The sequence below is a fragment of the Danio aesculapii genome, chromosome 3 (assembly GCF_903798145.1).
Source record: "Danio aesculapii chromosome 3, fDanAes4.1, whole genome shotgun sequence".
Classification (NCBI taxonomy): Eukaryota; Metazoa; Chordata; class Actinopteri; order Cypriniformes; family Danionidae; genus Danio; species Danio aesculapii.
In genome coordinates this window covers 58,668,721-58,681,357 of record NC_079437.1, presented here as the reverse complement: position 1 = coordinate 58,681,357, position 12,637 = coordinate 58,668,721, and the positions used below count along the sequence as shown (strand labels likewise).

The 12,637-nt window shown below is 34.5% G+C and overlaps 1 protein-coding gene across 2 annotated transcripts in view; it reads right to left on the bottom strand.

Moving 5' to 3' along the window:
* prpsap1 (phosphoribosyl pyrophosphate synthetase-associated protein 1) overlaps window positions 1–12,637 on the bottom strand; it is a 42,989-nt gene that overhangs the window by 20,624 nt on the left and 9,728 nt on the right. For both annotated transcript variants that reach the window (XM_056454325.1, XM_056454326.1), the window contains exons 4-7: window positions 10,053–10,225; window positions 4,749–4,864; window positions 4,591–4,646; window positions 1,315–1,451 (exon numbers count right to left, since the gene is read on the bottom strand). In XM_056454325.1, coding sequence (XP_056310300.1) covers window positions 1,315–1,451; window positions 4,591–4,646; window positions 4,749–4,864; window positions 10,053–10,225 — 482 coding nt within the window. The remainder of the gene's footprint in view (window positions 1–1,314; window positions 1,452–4,590; window positions 4,647–4,748; window positions 4,865–10,052; window positions 10,226–12,637) is intronic.

Here is a 12,637-nt window from a genome sequence, read left to right as displayed (position 1 = left end):
CTTTTATCCAAAGTGACTTACAAATGACTAAATGTAAATATCATATATACATCACTTTTTTGTGTATATATATATATATATATATATATATATATATATATATATATATATATATATATTACACCTGAAACTTGTCTATAACACTAATTCACTGCTGCTCTTATAGTTGTGTAAATTACTTCCTTGTCCTCATTTGTAAGTCGCATATACGACTTACATCACTTTTAAGTTATCAAATGACATCAACTAATCGCTGGTAATGTCATCAATAAAACACAAGATGCATATATATTTATATTTGTGTATATATATATTTGTGTATATATATATTTGTGTATATATATATATATATATATATATATATATATATATATATATATATATATATATATATATGTGTGTGTGTGTGTGTGTGTGTGTGTGTGTATATATATTTATATATATATACATACATACATATATATACACACTATATATATACATATATATATACACACTTTATATATACACATATATATATACACACTATATATATACATATATATATACACACTATATATATATACATATATACATACACACTATATATATATATACATATATATATACACACTATATATATATATACATATATATATACACACTATATATATATATACATATATATATACACACTATATATATATATACATATATATATATACACACTATATATATATACATATATATATATACACACTATATATATATATATATATATATATATATATATATATATACATATATATATATATATACACACTATATATATATATATATATACATATATATATACACACTATATATATATATATATATATATATATATATATATATATATATATATATATATATATATATATATATATATATAAATAAACGTGTGTTTGTTTGTTTCTTTCTTTCTTTTCAAATTTGACAATTTATTTCTCAATAATGCTGGTGCTAACAGATAACTTTTATTTGTGTCCAATGATTAATTTTCCATTGTAATATTGCACTTTTTCCCAAAATGAATACTTTAGGATAAAATCAATAATCACAGTCATGCAAATGTATCATTACTTCTCAACAAAATAAAAAAAACTATTGCCTACGAGTTTTTCTTTTGATTTTATAGTGAAATATGAGCATGACGTGTTCCTTCTGCAAGTACTGAGAGAAACCCAGTCACCTGCTGATCTGGTCTGCGTTTATAACCTGCCATAAACTCTTAATATCATGTAGTGTTTGTGCAGCAGCATCCTCATCATGCCCGCAGTGTGGTGCTCTTACATGGTAGCTCCAGGCCGGGATGCCCGATGGTGTTGCGCACACATGGAGGAGAGTGTCTGCCGTCCGCCATGTCGGACTCCGCTTCCCCGTGTATGACGGCCAGACCGAGACGCAGACGCTCGGCATACGACTGAGCCCTGAAGAGATACAGCAGCAGACAGATGGTCCATTTTACTGATGCTTCATTATACACACACACACTTTATACTGAAAAAGAGTAGTTCATTTAAAGAGTTCCATTTAAAGTTGATGGTCACCACTGACTTCCATGGTATTTTCTTTCTTAGTATGGAAGTCAATGGTGACTGTTTGACTAGTTGATTGGTCAAGTGTTCACATACCAACGTTTTTCTAAATATCTCTCGTGTTCAACAGAAGAAAGAAATTCAACAATGGAGGATGAGTAAATAATGACAGCTTTCCAGAGTTGGTGTGTCATTACATGAATAGTGCAGTGAAGTATCTGTAATAAGCATTCAAACTAAAGCATTCAGTTTCATTTCACCACACTTTCTATTACAAAATATAATTTGAAAGATATGCTGGTATCAGTAGTTGGGCATGAATACAATTTGAAGAGCCTTGCATTTATTTAAGACCTTTGTTTAGTCAGATGACAGGTTCATGAAAACTTTGGCTACTTTTTTTTTTTTTAAAGAATAAAAAGAAAAAAAAAAGAATAAATAAGCAAACAAGTAAGTAAATAAGTAAATAAATACATGTATGCAAGCACTGTAAGCACTGAAAGCACAGCCAGTTGTGAGAGAAATAATTGTTAAAGGGTACCTATGGTAAAAAATCTACTTTTCAAGCTGTTTGGACAGACATATGTGCATGTATGGTGTATAGACTGTCATATTGGGGTGATATAAACACACCCAGTGCTTTTTTTTCAATTTAACAACATAAAAAACGGTGGACCAATTGGAGCGGTTTTCAAACCGACCGCAACTTTACGTAGGAGAGCGGTCCCCCCGCCCACCAACATTGATTGACAGGCGCGTCATCATATCCTCAGTTTGTTGATTCACGTCCGCCATTTTCAGCGTGAGTCGAAGCGATATCACTAAAGGAACACCCTAGCTCTATTTTTAGATGCAAGGCTCATTGGGCTCAACACAAGATCAATATTCTCCACATTATCGCTCTAATCGGAATTATTGGTTGTATCTTTAGGTAGGTTTGCAAACATGTGTACTTCTCATTGAGTCTACCTTATACTTCAGCCGTTTGCATTTCTCGCGATCCCAGAAGCTCCCTGTGATCTTAACTAGCATGCGTTTTAGAATTCTAAACATCGGTTTCTATCAGGATACACTCAAGTCGACGGCTGGACGCCGCGGACCGCTGCAGAAACCTGTTTAGAATTCAAAAATGCGTGGCGCGACGATTCGGGACAGTTCATGTTTCTGCCGCGCCACAGAGAGTGTCTGGTGTGCCGTGTCGCGGCTTCGAGCAGCGCATCCGGTGCCTCAGTCAAAGTTAATTCAGTGTGCGTGGTTATTAGTTTCTGTGTACAAGCTCGGCACTTGAAACTAGCACACAGTTGGCTGTAAAACTGTACAAAGACACAAATGATTTTGTACTCTCTGCTTGGTCTATGTCAGAGTCGTACATGTACGACTGAATGCTGAACCTCTCACTCCAGCTCGTTCTCGCAGTCTGCCTGTCAGACTCTGTTGCAAACGCAGAGCGGGTGAGCTCATGGCCCCGCCCCCTTGTTACGTTGGCGGGAAGCTGTAACTAATCTACATGTGAAGCAACACACCCATAAATCAGCGAGCTGTGGACACGCCCCCAACATGACACTTTTTAACACATTATAATAAAAAAATCTGAATTGTGTTTTAAACTGAACCTAAACTGGCACACTCAGAAGAACCATAATATTAATATTAAATCATAAAAAAGAGGTAAACTATGTGCCCTTTAAGGAATAAATCCGATAGAACAGATTTGGAAAAATATGCTCTGTAATGCCACCTGCTGGTCATTAATATCACACAGACACAAACACTCACCAAAATAACAACCGCAAAATACAACTACTACAAAATGTATCAAAAGCAATTAACACTTTTAACACACTATTTAATCCCAACAAATATAAAATGCATGAAGAATAGTGACATTTTAATTGATGCTTGTTTTGTTTCTTTGGTTAATTATGCACTGTAAAAAATATGTACATTAACAGTGTCCGTATTTTGTGATTCACAAGTGTTTTTCGTTTATTTACGATTGTGAGTTGCATTATGGGATGTTGATCTCTGCTCTGTTGACTTTTGATGTTGAAATTTCAACTCTACAGTTTAACAATGTGACTTTTATTGATATTTTAGTCGTTTGAAATAAAAAAAAATGTATAAGAAAATAATATATATAGAGAAATAAGTCTGTATAAAGAGAGAAAATGTATTGGCAGCTTATTACAAGGTTTTTGTAGCGTAATATACAAAATATAGCACTGCAAACTAATTAAATGTTCATAAAAAAATTCTTTTTCCAACTTTTCACGGTTAAAAGATGCTGGAAGACAGATTAAGGGTCTGTAATACAATAAATAAATGGGAGAAAATAAAAACATGAATCACAAATTAAGAAAAACTGCTAATTGATAGATTTTTTTTTACATTGTGCCTCTTTGATATTATGTGATATTATGCTAACATGTCTTTGTCTACAATGTGTTTACTGATACAGGATAATGCCAATGTCATAGACATACAGTTGATTTATTAGCCCTCCTGAATTATTAGCCCCCTATATATTTTTCCCCAATTTCTGTTTAACAGAGAGAAGATTTTTTCAACACATTTCTAATCATAATAGTTTTAATAACTCATTTCTAATAACTGATTTATTTTATCTTTGCCACGATGACAGCACATAATATTTGACTAGATATTGTTTATTATAGTGAGATTTAAAAGGCTTAACTAGGATAATTAGGGTAAAGTTAGTGTAATTAGGTAAGTCATTGTGTAATGATGGTTTACTCTGTAGACAATCGAAAAAATATTGCTTAAGGGGGCTAATTATCTTGACCTTAAAATGCTATGTAACATATTAAAACTGCTTTTATTCTAGCCGAAATAAAACAAATAAGACTTTCTCCACAAGAAAAAAAATATTATAGGGACTATTGTGAAAAATGCCTTGCTCTGTCAAACACCATTTGGGAAATTAATAAAAAAAAAAAAAAGGAAAGAAATTTACAGGGGGGTGAATAATTTTGCCCTCAACTGTCTATATAGATTTTTTTACAGCGGTTACCTTTTTGCAGCAGATGGTGATTTGGCTACAATGATAGCATTTCTGTAATCAGGAATCTACACCGTGAAAAAGGGAAAGAACAGAGAACAATCATTATTAAATATCCTTCTATGTTTCTCATTGATACTAAAAGTGAATGGCAGTAAAGTGGTGTTTACCTCCTCCTGTATGTACTGCAGCAGGAATGGAGAAGCCCGCAGGTTGTCCACCGGGAATGTGAAGAAGCCCTGGATCTCTTTCTGGTGCAGATCCATGGTGATGATATGAGTCAGGCCTAGTTGGCAGAGTAGATGATTCAAAGCAGTTACAAATATACACATACATATATGAACATATATACACACACACACACACACACACACACACACACACACACACACACACACACACACACACACACACACACACACACACACACACACACATATATACATACATATATATATATATACATATACATATATATATATATATATATATACACATATACATATATATATATATATACATATATATATATATATATATATATATATATATATATATATATATATATATATATATATATATACACACATACATACACACATATACATCCATATATATATATATATATTTATATATATACACACACACATGCATACATACATACATACATACATACATACATACATACATACATACATACATACATATACACACACATATACAAAACACTTTTCAAAAACTAATGATCACAAGTCTAACAGAGAAATGGAGTATAATAAAAAACATCACTACATAAACTGCAAAATGTAAACATTGCATCTTTCTCACGAGGCTGTTATTTATGTTTCTGTATACATTGCTGTAATGGTGTGTAATATTGTGCTCATAAATTATGAAAAAGTATTACTGTAAACAATCATAAATGATAGAGCATACGATACATATCAGCACATTGCACAGCCATAGTGTCAATGGAATTATTTACAAATGAGATCAACAAAGACTACGATTAAATAAAAAGTATTATTAATTATTATTATTATTAATTATTATTAATTTTCTATAAGGTTGAAGCAAATAGCAGAAATGAGTTCATCCAATTTCATCTGTTTATAAGCTGGAATAATGCAGAAATAATTTGCGAGTAATCTGCGAGTACAGTTTCCATCACTAAAAAGAAAAAACTGTGTTTAAAAATGTTAAATATAACAAAACCTTCACCCTAAACCCCTTTTTTTGCTTCATAATAAATGAGTTACAATGCACAGATGACGCACGCAATAAAAACAACACTGTCATGAGAACAAATGACTGATATTTGAACACAGTGTTGGGCGTCGGCGCTGGAGATTACTGATATAAATCATTTTGATGACAGATTTTTGGCTCAGGTATTTCAGAATGACTAAACCAACATCTCAGATGCACGGAAATCAGTTTTCTGGTAAGTCCAGTTATCACATCACACCTTTGTGTAGAAACACTGATGGTCCGTCATTTGGTTAAAGTATACTTTTAGATCTGTCTCCACCCATTCTCTCTTTCAGCAGCTTTCAGTGTACTTTCCTAAAAGCCTTAAATCAGTCCTCAGGCATTTTCTTGTTCTTTTCTTCTCTCTTTTTAATCACTGAAGACATACTTCACTTCTCTTTTTTTAGTGTTCCTCAAAATTATGACCGAAAGCTGAATAATGTGGCAACATATCAGTATTTTAAATGTCAATTGTGTAGCGTTAAAACAGTCACCATTTGACGTCATCAGAAATAATGGAACTGTCAGTGAAATATATGTATTAATAATAATTTGGATGAGCTTTTTCTTAACATCAGTTGATATTAAATATATCACAGAAAAAATATTTCATGTTTTAGCTTTATAGCGCTTCATTTATTCCACATTTTTTATGTTACAGCTTTATCCCAAAATGGATTGAATTCATTTATTTCCTCAAAATTCTCCACACAATAGCCCATAATGACAATGTGACAAATTTATTAAGAAAAAAAAAATCTTTGCCATGAAGCTCTAAATTGAGCTCAGGTACATAGATATATAGAGTTACAGAGACATCCTAAATGAAAGCCTGCTTCAGAGTGCTCTTGACCTCAGACTGGGGCATTGGTTCATCTTCCAGCAGGACAATGACCCAAAGCACACAGAATTTTGAGGGAATAAATGAATTTAATCCATTTTGGAATAAGACTGTAACTTAAAAAAATGTGGAAAAGGTAAAGCGCTATGAATACTTTCCATATGCACTGTATGTCATTAAGAGACATCTTGTTCATGCTTTATTTTAAAGGGGACCTGTTATGCCCCTATTTTTACAAGATATAAAATAAGTGATGTCCCTAGAGCAGGGGGTGCCCAAACCTTTTCGTATGAAGGACCAAAACCAAATATCACTGAGAGCCGTAGGCCGAAGATAAATACACCAAACTATTTTACATTAAAGCTGCCATGGGCAATTTTCTAATTCATTCATTCATTCATTCATTTTCTTTTTGGCTTAGTCCCTTTATTAATCCAGGTTCGCCACAGCGGAATGAACCAGCACATTTTTCACGCAGCGGATGCCCTTCCAGCTGCAACCCATCTCTGGGAAACATCCACACACACTCACCCACACTTATATACCACGGACAATTTAGCCTCCCTAATTCACCTGTACCGCATGTCTTTGGACTGTGGGAGAAACCAGAGCACCCGGAGGAAACCCACGCGAATGCAGGGAGAACATGCAAACTCCACACAGAACAGCAACTGACCCAGCCGAGGCTCGAACCAGTGACCTTCTTGCTGTGAGGCGACAGCACTACCTAGTGCGCCACCGCATCGCCATTCCTAATTTATTTAATAATATTTAAAAATAAATAGAAAGCATCTCTTTGAATCGTATTAACTAATGCGGTAAAACTTTTTTATTATAGCTTTTTGTAGTGCTGGGCGATTACTCGAAAAGTAATCGAAATCAACATTCAGAACCTATAATCGATCTAATTTTTCCAGAACAATTGTTTCAATTATGTTCCCAATCGTGTGTGGAGTCACGTGACCCCGCTCTGTTCAGGCCGATTTATACTTCTGCAGCTACATCTGATCTCTGGTCAAGTAGGACGTGGACCCATTCTTGAGCCTTACTTTGCACTACATTGGCGATGACTGGAAGCTGTGCCAGAGAGGACTTGAGACGGCGTATTTTCCATTATATAAAAGTTATTATTTACAGTAAATTCTTTGTTTACAGAAGATTCAAGAAACGCACTGATTAATTATTTACATGCTATGCAAGAGTTATTTTATTTAGAAGAGATACATCTTATTTTATACTTTTAATATGAAAAACACTGAAAATAATTCATTTTGTTTCCAAAAGTGTTCACTTTTTTATAAGAAAAGTTTGTTTTAGGCAATGTGTGTTTAATTTCAGTTGTTCAACATTGATGTTCAATAAATAACCATGGATAGTAGTAGTCAGATAGTAGTGCGTGTTTCCTGCAGTTATTTTAAAATCAAGTAATGCACTTTTCATTCAGAAATCTCTCAACCTATCAGTGAGGGCAAAAAAATTAAATAAATAAATAAAATAATCGTTCAATAATCGCAATCGAGTTAAAGTTTTTAATTAAACGAGATTTTGATTTTACGCCAAATCGCCCAGCCCTAGTTTATTGCTATAAAAACATAAACAAATCACATTTGTAACACAGTGGAGCTCAATGCTGAATACACTGGTCAAGCACAATCTGCCTTTGCCTTGATTTGCTCACCAAAGTCTAAGCATTGTCCTCTATCCATCGGGTGACACTTTAAACTAAATTACAGCGTTTTGATTGAAACATTTAATTTCAGGATAAGTAGCCTAAAATTAAAACACACAAATAAAAGGTTACATTAAATTAGGGTTGGGTCGATAGACGATGCCATCGTCCATCGCAATGGCCGGCCGGCATCGCGATACTCCGCCCCGCCCCCGTCACAGCAGCAAACCACTCGCGAAAAATACATGCTTAGACCCTGAACACAAAACCACAGAGTGCAGTACACGTCGGACAGTTTATCAAGGATGTACCGCTGGATCGCGACTCACTATATTTGTTAAACTTGATATTTAAGTAATCTTGTCTCTATCTAATGACTCTTCGGTCTTTTGAATCTATCAGGTAACGGGTCACAATGTCAGTACCTGCTTCAATCTTTCACTTTCATGCTTATACTTAGTAATTTTAGTGAAAACCTCAGATAGTGTTGGTTGTGCACCTTTTTTACCAACCAAGTTTGTCGACGGCATTATAACGACACAGATCACTCTGCCTATTCATGCCAGAGTCCCGTGGAAAAAAGTGACTGACAGGTGGTAATTTGTGTGTAACTTTATTTATTTATGATTTGGTTATGAGTAAAACAAAGACCATGCGGGGGTCAGGTAATTGAAACGATAGGCTACAAATAATTAATTAGTTATGAATTAATTAATTATTCATAAATAATTAATTAATCTCCACCTACAACAACGATGCCATCGTCCATCATGATGTTTCACATTAGACAACGTACGATGTCAAATTGGTCAACATCGCCCAACCCTGCATTAAATTTGAAATGAAAATCTTGAAACCATCCCAACCATTCTACTTCTCTTCTCAGATGGGATGGCGGGCCAAATAAAAGCTTGGGCATCTCTGTTTTAGAATATATTTGTCAAGTTTCAGCTCAAAATACTCTACAAACAATGTTTTTAACTCTGTGAAACGCCCCCTTTTAGGCTTTGATCTAAATTGTGGCATTTTGGTGACTGTCGCTTTAAATTCAAATGAGATTGTGCTTTTTTTTTTTCAATAGAGGGTGGAGCTACAAATGTGTCAGCATAGTAGCAGACTCAAAATTAACACTAGCGTCTTATGCTAAAGAAAGAGCGATGGTCACTAATGGGCGGGGCTTTCCCACTCTGATGACACATACAACGGGAGAATGTCAATCGAAGTGTTTCAGCAGACTGTTTTAATCAAGTGCGATTATAAAAAAATTAATTAATACATGTTTTACCATTAGGAGCTGGTAAGATTCACACACTGTTGCCACACGACTGTGTTTAAACCCCTTATAAAAGTGATTTATGCATAATAGGTGCCCTTTAAGGTTCAATTCTCACTATTGATAAAGCATTAATGATAACTGTCATGTCAAACTCCTAATTATTTGCTACATATTAATAGTAAATAAGGTAGTTCTTTGAGTTTAGGTATTGGCCAGCATTAACAATGTTAAATATGAGCATGCATGAATATGTGCTTTATATGTACTAATAAACACCCAATATCTTAATAATAGGCCAATAATAACCCACCTAATGGCTTGTAGTGTAGAATTAGGAGTTAAACAGAATTGTTATCTCATGCATCTCCTGCAAGGCTTAATTGTTTTAAGCCTGAGTGTGTTGTTCAAACAATTGACTGAACGGAAGTCATATTTACCTGCTTTTGCTAACATGGACGCAAGTAGTTTGCAGACTATAGAGCCCCTCTTCCTCATCTTACACTGTTTACTGTAGGGGAAGTACGGGATCACGCCGATGATGTTCTTGGCACAGGAGGTCTTCAGTGCATAGGCCATAATCAGCAGCTCCATAATAGCCGTGTTCACATCTCTGACACAGACAGATAAACAAAAAAACACATTTAGCTGACTGCTCTAAAGCTGTGGTTCTCAACCACATTCCTAGAGGACAACCAGCACTACATGTTTTGCATGTCTCTTTTGTATGTCACACCCTTATCAGATTTTGCAGTCTCTGCATCAACTCGCATTCTATAGACCATTTTAATGTGACGATATCATAGGCCCATAAACATTTCCTGCTTGTTATCAAACCATTTCATAACTGTAGCAAGAGGCAATTCAATTATAATTTAATAGTAAAATAGCTATCATAACATTTTTAATTAATATGTTACAGAAAATATCAATTTAAAAGTGAGATCGGTGTGAGGGGTGCATTCATTTATGCTGATCACTGTATATAGACGTATAGATATATATAAAAATAAATAATAAGTAATGTAATGTTTAAATAATTCTGTTAAGACGCATGAAGTAGGGGAAACTTACAAAAGGCATGTGCATCCCTGGCAGTAAAATGGAAATATTTTCAAGGCTTCTAACATTTACAGATGGAAAATATATGACATATATCTGTGAAAACCAGCTAGCTCTCTACACCCACGGAAGCTAAGAAGGGCCTAGTCAGTACCAGGCCACGGAAGCCTGGTCAGTACCTGGATGGGAGAGCACATTGGAAAGCTGGGTTTCTGCCAGAAGTGGTGTTAGTGAGGCTCAATCTGTGGTTTGTGTGGGTCCTAACGCCCCAGTATAGTGACAGGGACTCTGTCTTTTGGATGAGACGTTAAATCGAGGTCCTGACTCTCTGTGGTCGTTAAAAATTCCAGGATGTCCTTTAAAAAAAAAAAAAAGAGTAGGGATTTAACCCCAGCAACCTAGCCAAATCTGCCCTCTGTCCATCATGGCCTCCTAACAACCCCATATCATAATAGGGTATATGCCGAGCTAGTGTGTTTCCCATACTGAACTTCCGGTGACCTGTTATTGTGAGTTTTTTTTCCATTTTATACGGTTGCTTTTACAGCATCGATTTAGTAATGTAATTCAAATACAATCAGTTAAACAGACTTAAAATGAAGACAAAAAGCTGTTTGCTCGCACGCGCCCGTCAGAATCGGCAGGCTAGCACAGAAGCTCCATTGAATATACTGGGGTAAAATAAATGCTCATGTTATAAAGACATAACCAGCACAAGAGTTTGTCAGAGCATCTGACAGGGAACACTGCTACAGACTATACGATTTATTTTAAAGCCCCTAACATGAAGCATAACTCATGTTTAGGACAAACCGGATTATGCACTTTTCCCATAGCAGCTACTCGGTGTCCTTTGCTATTTATCATTTTTAAGAAATATATTCTCAATATACAATATTGTATATTATTCGTCTTAAAAAAGTACATTTAGTCAGTCAGTATTTTCAGTGAAAGCTGCTAGAGAATGAGACTCCATCCCACCAACAATTAGATCACTTACTTTTTGTTCTTTTTAGTCTCTTGTTAAAAATTGGTTAGTGTCAAATCAGCATTGTCAGCATTAGTACTGTATTCTTAACACTTTTGGTCCTTTTCTGCTGCCTTCAGTCTGTTGTTCTTTACTTTTTAATAGTATTTTATATATCAAATTGTATTTTGTTATTATTCTGTGCTTCTATTTTAGGTGTGACTTAACATTCTGTAAGGGGTCTGTAAGGGGTAATTCTGGCACATTATACAGTAATGTTTATTAAATGTGCATTGACCCTGTAAACAAATAAACTAAACGAAATAAAAAAATGTATATATGTATACTCTATATACAGTTGAAGTCTGAATTATTAGCCTCCCTGAATTATTACCCCTCCCTGTATATTTTTCCCCAATTTCTGTTTAAAGGAAACATTTTCAACACATTTCTAAACATGATAGTTTTAATAACTCATTTCTGATAACTGATTTATTTTATCTTTGCCATGATGACAGCACATAATATTCGACTAGATATTATTCAAGACACTAGTATTCAGCTTAAAGTGACATTTAAAGGGGAAATGAAGCACTCAGTCAAGTTTACCTTATTTTGTACATTGGATTCCACTTTAATGAAAGTATATTAAACGAATTCGATTAATGTAACTATTTAGAAGAAAACAGCATGTTTTACTATAGATTTTAGACCTAGGGCGCCGCCATCTTGGAATGTCGCTGTGTCTGACGTCCTGGGGTTGGTTCCGTTTGCTCACCTGAACAGATACAGTGGAAGTAAAGGGGACTGTAAAGCCTAATTTAACCCAGTGCATGAAGTTGTGGACGTGGAGCTGCTGCAAATACAAGCATCAGATGTGTGTCTAATATTAAAGTATAGATATTTATTCTATTTTCCTTTTTTCCCCTTTTAATTACCGATCATTTGATGCGCTTTGATTCACTCTCTGTTACGCTGTCTGACTGCCTGTCTGTG